This window comes from Frieseomelitta varia, unplaced genomic scaffold (genome assembly GCF_011392965.1).
Source record: "Frieseomelitta varia isolate USP_RPSP 00005682 unplaced genomic scaffold, Fvar_1.2 scaffold_674, whole genome shotgun sequence".
NCBI classification, from domain to species: domain Eukaryota; kingdom Metazoa; phylum Arthropoda; class Insecta; order Hymenoptera; family Apidae; genus Frieseomelitta; species Frieseomelitta varia.
Window position 1 is genome coordinate 30,093 of NW_025110450.1, and position 7,690 is coordinate 37,782.

The window sequence follows — 7,690 nt, forward strand, 5'->3', positions numbered from 1 at the left end:
GTACAAATAATACGATGTACTACGCAACACGTGTCTCACGCTGCACGCTCGTACATCGCGTGCACTACGATTGAATTCTTGGTCGATGCTTTTAGGTCCAGTGATACACCACACGGTGCACGTACTAATTATATGCGTAGAGATGGTTGGAAACAGTCCGAAGAATGACAGGTGCGCTCGGGATCTCCGATTTTAGGTTATCTCCTTTGACTTTAATTCCTTTTTTCGCGAATGTCGCTTAATACGATAATCACAAGTTCGTTGTCGGATTGACAGTGAAATCCTCTGGCACCTATGACTTGCGTAGAAAAGCATAACACCGTGAAATAGGATCAAGTCGATCCGAAAGAAATGGAATTTTCAGTTAGTGAAATGGAGGAAAAAGAATTGGAGTTGCCTACCAAAGGAAAGACACTTCTCGAAAATTCTGATCGAATTAGGTCCGGTGTAACGTCAGATGCTTCAGGTGCAGAAGGTACGGTTAAACAAGCTTCATTTGATGGAAATTCACCGTAAATTATTTTTTATGTTGTTCAAGTAATAGCAGCTGCTCTTAAACTTTCTAACATTGTCTCTTTGATTTAATATTCTTAGACACTGACTCCTTGAATCAGCAACACGTAAGGATGCATGAAAAAGAAAGAATGCCAATTCATGAGGAGCTCATACGAGACAGTATCACTCAAAACGAAGTAGATTCGCTGTTGCTGGAAAACAGTGACCGAAGAGAGTGTCACTTGATACAGGAAAATAACGTTGACACAATTATGAAGAATTCCACTTCTTTAAGTAATTTCTCGAACGAATTTCTAATGTGTCAGACGTCTGTTGATACAATTCTTCCGCAAGAAAAGTCTCTCCAGAAATCATCTTCCTGCAATGATGTTAGATCATCTTCGCCAATGTTAGGTGATACACTCTTGAGTATATCTTCAGATGTGATTTCCAAACATGATCTGAGATCTGCGTCGCCAAATACAATGTATAATGACGAAGGAGAAACAATTTTTAATAATAAATTGCACACGGAGAATCGTGAAACGTCTTTGAGGGTTACTGTTGGTGTAGACACACAGAAAAGCTGTGAAATTAAAAATAATATTGGAAGAATGAAAGATGAAATATGTCATTCTAATATAGATGAAAACTTAATAGTAAATAACGATCAAATCCAAACAAATGTGGTTAAATGTGAAAGAGATTCTAATAAAGAACAAAAGCCATGTGAAATTATCAAGAGAACCAAGCCACAGAGCAATGTAATATCTAGACCAACTTTGATCGATGACAGTAGATTGGTAAAAATTTCACTGCCACCTAATCCAATTAACATAATGCAATCGAATGCTCAGTTTTTAAATAAAAGTCGCAACTTTTTAAACTTTATCACAGAAAAATCGACAAATATAATGGAGAGAGCATTATTGCCACAGCATTTAGCAATGAGGTATAATTCAGTAATGAAATCTGCGGATAATACTTGTAACGAGAAAAGATATACGGAGATATCCTCTGGTATGGAATTCTCTTCGACAGGATCAGTATTCAACATATCAGAGCCATTGACAAAAGCAAAAAATATTTCTCATGTAGCGAAAGATGAAACAGATGATCAAATTGCAGAAAATGAATATATAAAAAATGATGAAAATAAGAATACTTTCATGTTAAATTCAAATGAAACTATAAATGAAAATATTAAAAAAAATAAAAGGTATTTAGTCACAAATGATGATACCTTTGATAAAAGTAATGGCATTGATAATTCTCTTAAATTGAGAGATTCAGAACAATTGGAATTCTCTCCTAGGAATAACGATGTTAATAAAACAAATGATAATGTACTCTGTGCAAAAACAAACAGGACTGGAAATATTAATCCTACCGTATTAAATACTGGATACGACGATATAGATCAAAGTATTGCTGGCACCATGTGTCAAAGTAAAGAAGAAAATATCGACCTTGAAGATTCGAAACAAAGTTTACTGCAACATCCAGCTTATTTTACTTTATTGAAAGATTATGCGGATTTAAAATCTAAGCATTTGAAATTACAAGAAGAAGTCGAACACTTAGAAGAGAAGAATCGAATTTTAGAAGCACAAAACAAAGGAGAAATCTTCTCTGTACAGATAGAAACATTAGAGAAGACAATAAACAGACTCACTTTAGAATTACACACATCGTTAGAAACGCAGGAAATGTATAAAAAAGAGTACACTGCTGCAAATAAAGAAAGGGAAAGCATGGTGATGAAATACGCAGTTAGTGAAAAGCAACTTATTGATACACAGAGGTACGTTAAAGCATTTATAAATTTGATGGACATGTTTTATAATTATTTAATGTCTATCCGTTTACTGTGCTATTATTATCAGAGCAAGGGAATTTGCAGAACGTAAAGTAAAGGAAATGACAACTCAACAAGAGGTGCTTCATAGCAAATTACGAGAAATGCAAGGAGAACGAGCTAGAATATGTAACATTCTGACTGGGAAACATCGCGAGGTAACTGATCTCCAGAGAGAAGTTGAGAAATTGAAGGAAGATGTAAAGATGAGGGATATAAAATTACAATGGACTCAGAACAAACTTAAAACGGAAATGGATTTACAGAAGGAAACTCAACAAAAATTAGATAAAACCACAGTAATGACACTGAAAGGATGCAGTTTGTTCTTTTGTGTATAATTCTATGGTATTAACTCCATTGTTTTTATAGATCAGGATTAACGAAATGAAGGAGGAATGTGAACAGGTCCGCAAGGAAACACAAGAAACAATGCGAAAATTTCAACAATCGGAGGAGAACAAAGCAGTTACATTAGATCAACAATTGAAAGAACAACAGGCACGTTTAATTCTGGAAAGACACGTCACGGAGGATAAAGAAATGTTGAGGGTTCAATTACAAAAGGAAGTAGATACGTTGAAACATAGACAGCAAGTTTTAATTGAAGAAAATAACACGCTTAGTTTAAAGATACAAGATGCCGAAAAATGTCGGTTAAATTATGAAAGTAATTTGAGTAACTTAAAGATTATAGTAGATCAGCGTCAGAAAGAAATTACAGAGTTGTTAAGTAAAGTATCTGAATTAGAAACGTTGAAGATTCAGCTTCAACAGTAAATATCACATTCATATAATAATCTCTGTTTTTCATATAATAATCTCTGTTTTTCCTACTAATAATTTATATATATTTTTTTAACATAGCAAAAATCAATACTTAACATCGACCGAAGTAGAGATTCAACATTTACGTTTGGCTAATGAAGAATTGCAGGCTGATATGTCTGCCTGTCGTCAAAAGGAAGCAGAAATGCTAGACTTCACGCAAAAATTGACTGATAAAAATGTACGATTACAATCGGAATTCACGGCTATCGAGGCCAAAGCGAAACAGTTGGAACAGGAAAATGGACCGTTGCATCAACGTATAAATGAATTAATTGATAAAGTGAAAGCGTTGGAGGAAAGTCTTGCCGTAGAAAGGAAAGCGAGAATCGAAGAATGCGAAGCTTTAGCCAAATGTCTTGCTGAACAAACACAAGTAGCCCAGAATCTTGCTCAAGAGTTGGAAGATAGTCAAGGAGAAAACGCAGTGTTGAAAAGAAAACAGCAATTAAGTATGAAGGAAATGACGCGTGAGCTTCAACAATGTCGGAAGAAATTAGAAGCATTTGAAACATCAGTACCTTATAATTCATTAAGTGTCACATCTAGGACTGAATCGAATATTTCATTAAATACAGGTTCTCTAATATGATATTTAAATACTCATACACATACACTTTTATGCTATTTTATCAATAATGTCTGTTTGTTGTTGTAACAGTTGCTTTAAATGGTGCCTTATCCGATAACAGTAACAATGGTGACCAAAGTACTCGGCCTATAGAGCCTAGTAGACAATTGTTAATAGATCGTATTATAAAGTTACAAGAGAGCAATGCAAAGAAAGCCGAGAAACTAGATTTCTTTGAGGAACACGCTCGAATTTTGCTTGAGGAGTTGCAGAAGAAAAAGAAAATCATACAAACTTATATTTTGCATGAAAATATTGGTGCTATGGGTGGCAGTGAGAGAGATAAATATAAGGTAAATTTTCATCTTAGAACTTTTGAAGTTGATAATGTTATACATGTTACGAACTTTATTATTATATAATATTTCACTTTTTGTATAAAAGCATATCAAAAGTAGGAGAAATGCAGTGAGTTTAAGAATAAAGATTTAAACTACTATTGTGACTTTTTGTAATGATTTAAAAATCTAAAGATATTTATAATTATAGGCTGAGTTAGCAAGACACGGAGGAATAATGGCCTCTGTCTACAATCAACGAGTCTCTGACGATAACATGACTCTTGAATTATCACTAGAAATAAATCAAAAACTTCAAGCTGTTCTCGAAGACGCGTTATTCAAGAACATTACTCTAAAGGTAAGTGTAAACCTATTGATCCGTTGCACTATCTATTATATCTAAAACATACAATAAAATTATTATTCTAACTTATTGTTGTATTTTTAGGATAATATTGACACTCTTGACGAGGAAATAGCAAGATTAACGATGCAGAATCAACAAAGGCAAAATACAAATTAAAAGTACATATATTAGGAGGACATACTTACATTGTAAAGATAATGAAATAATAAGTGCATGTGTTGAAGACGCGAAAATTGACAAATTATCGATTAAGAAACTTGGTACATATATACTAACATTGATTTCAATGTCATATATTGAACATACATAAAATTACATTTCCACTCTACAATATACATATATTGAATAATTACTTTAAGTAAAATTAGTCTTTCAAGGTAATTCAAAAGATACATTCTTTTCAATATACTTAATAATTTCATGCTTATCTTATTGTTACATGTTGTTTCTGTAAATTTGTTTGTGTCTATTTCTTTCGTGTCAAAATGTTTTCAATTTACTTTTTATGTATTATATAGTTACAAGGTTACATTATATAATTATATTTTTTATCTTGTATATATATTGTTAAAAAGGTACTTCGGTGTTTTAGTTTTTCTGGTATTTAACTTCTTTGATCTCCGTTGAAAACTGATATTGTGTTCCAATGTTAAAAGAGTAGTTTTATTGTTATATAGTCAAAAATGATACTTAAAGGAAATCATTAAACGATTAAACGCAAAATATAGAATATTTTTGATAAATATTGCCATTGTACTATAACGTGCAAAAATAATTTGCTCTTTACTTAATCACTTGCTATTTATTTAATTAATTATTCTATATAAGACAAATTTCTGATTTTAAAAGAACATTCCATATCGTTAAGATACCGTTAAGACATTTTTAATACATGCCAATGAAAAATTGTTAATATTGTGCTAGTTTAATTTAGTAAATAAGTTGTACTGTAGTATTAATCAACGATTATGTATATTATATGTGATGTGAAAATTTTAAACCTCTGTAAAGACGAAGAATAAGCATTGTATAAAATGATGCAAAAGATATTTCAATTATTTATTTTAAATAGACAAGCTTTAAGTTTTTTGTAAATTACTTTTGTTTCATTACCGGAAGAAATAATTCACTTACCGTATGTGTTCCTTATGTATCAGAAACTTGTTTATGCGCATAAAAATAATAATCGGGCAACTTAACGTTCAACATAATTTTTACAAATGATTTATTCGCAATAAACGATGAAAACATAAAGATCCCACATTACACGAAAAACATATGATAACGAAAAATTCGAATTGTCTCTCGTGCGATGATAATAATAATAATAATAATAATAAAAAAAGATTTGAATGAAATAGGTTTGTTCACACATTTAATGACAACCTGTACTACATAATATAAAGTATTTGATTATAACAAGACAAAGCAGACTTCGTGATTTTATAATCTATATTTTTTTTTTCTTGTATCTTTCTATCTTTTCTCTTCTTGTCAGATGATTATGAAACTATCGTATATTACTTTTACTCCGTCTAATATAAGAGGAACACACCTATTATTTCATAACCGATAATAGAGTTCATTCTTTCTCAAGACGTATCTCTCGCTATATTTGCCATATATATAAGACACATTATTCCTTCGGACAAATGATTTTCTTTTTAAACTTACGTTTCTTTTTTTTTTTTATTCTCTCTCCCATCTCTCTTCTTTAATTGCATCTTCACCCTGTATATACATTATAGACAGCACTTACAATTTTACAAAGCATTTCACTACCGAAATTTACAACCGAGTAGGTGAATTACCATTTAAATTGCGATTCAATCGAAAGTAGGTATATATGTTTAATTCTTACGTATCTCGTGTGTACATACATACGTGTGCTTACTTTTGTGTCTATATATATATAACAATTACATATATGTATACGTATATACACACATATACCTATATATATATGTAACGAATATTGCTTTTTTGTACATTGTATCGTGGTATACACATGTACGTAAACTTACGTTCTAGATTTTATGTATACTCTGAACGACGATTTAACTCGCAGTTTGGACAATTTCAAGCGGCGATTTACAAAAACATTACGAATATATAACAGGGATGATTGCTCTGTTTTGTCCAACTATCGACACGGCTCCATTGATATTTCGCAAATTGTCAGTGTTGCAACCAGTAATGCGGCTCGTGGTTTGGAATTGCGGTGAATACAGTGGATTTCTAATTATTTTTACGATTATTGATGATGAAATTAAATATTAAACTACGCAAATATAAATAAATATATACATATATCGAGAAAAATTGTACACGAGCCGCCATTGATTACAACACAATTGATACACGACTATATATGAGAGTTTGATTGTAATTAAAGAGTGAAAAATAATTCTTTATAACCCTACATTTTACGCTGTTCGCTATATCCTGCACAACTTATTTCCCTTTTACCTCAATTCTACGTAAAGTTCACGAGATAACGTGATCAGAAATAAATTTCAATTTCGAAATTGACTTGCGATATTGATCGAGTCAGTTCGTACAGCGTACTTCTACTTACAGCTCATTTCAAATTCCGTATAAATCGAGCTTCGTGATAGATAAAGATCAATAAGAAACGTACGAGCAGTTCGTGAATTAGTTGAGAGTTGAAGCCAACTGGATGCAATTTATATATAACGTGCCATGCTTCGTTCTGAAGCTCGTTACAAACGAAGCTGATTCCCAGCAACAATATCGAGAAAATTTCCCCAATTTGTAACGTCATACTGATTGTGCATTTCCGGTAAGATGTCCGTCAACGACGATAATAATTTGAACGCGCGTGCGAGCCCCAGAACAAGCCTCGTGTGCATCGATTTGTTCTAGACGCTATCCATCTCTCAATATTCACCCTGCGTGTATCAGTCCAGAGGTTCGAACATCACAAGTATAATTTCATTGATTTTTCGGTTATGACTTTCGTGTTATTTAAACAGCGTGCTTTAATGTAACGAATAATCCACGAAGCTAACAGCGTATTTAATGTCTAAAATATGATGATCTCAATGCTTGGAAAATACCGATAAGCACATTTTTATCGATGTATCTTTTTGATTTTATGCTTTGCGATCAACTGACAACGTTGCGTTCGACTTTACATGCCTCCCTGCAAAAAGTGAAAGATACATGTCAATGTTTTCTGTTATTACAAAAAAAAAAAAAAAAAAAAA

General features: G+C 32.1%; 1 protein-coding gene across 2 annotated transcripts; it reads left to right on the plus strand.

Annotated features, from left to right (window-relative positions):
* Positions 1-132: 132 nt before the first annotated feature.
* On the plus strand, positions 133-4,676 carry LOC122535117 (coiled-coil domain-containing protein 186). Of its 2 annotated transcripts, XM_043666340.1 has the most exons (9): positions 352-475; positions 595-2,299; positions 2,382-2,652; positions 2,726-3,129; positions 3,221-3,759; positions 3,843-4,105; positions 4,197-4,220; positions 4,302-4,451; positions 4,542-4,676. In XM_043666340.1, the coding sequence occupies exons 1-9, from the start codon at positions 352-354 to the stop codon at positions 4,614-4,616; spliced, it is 3,555 nt and encodes a 1,184-aa protein (XP_043522275.1). In that variant the 3' UTR covers positions 4,617-4,676. The 2 variants fall into 2 exon arrangements, with proteins under 2 accessions (XP_043522276.1, XP_043522275.1); XM_043666341.1 differs by lacking the exon at positions 4,197-4,220 and having other exon boundaries at positions 133-475.
* The last annotated feature ends 3,014 nt before the right edge of the window (positions 4,677-7,690 follow it).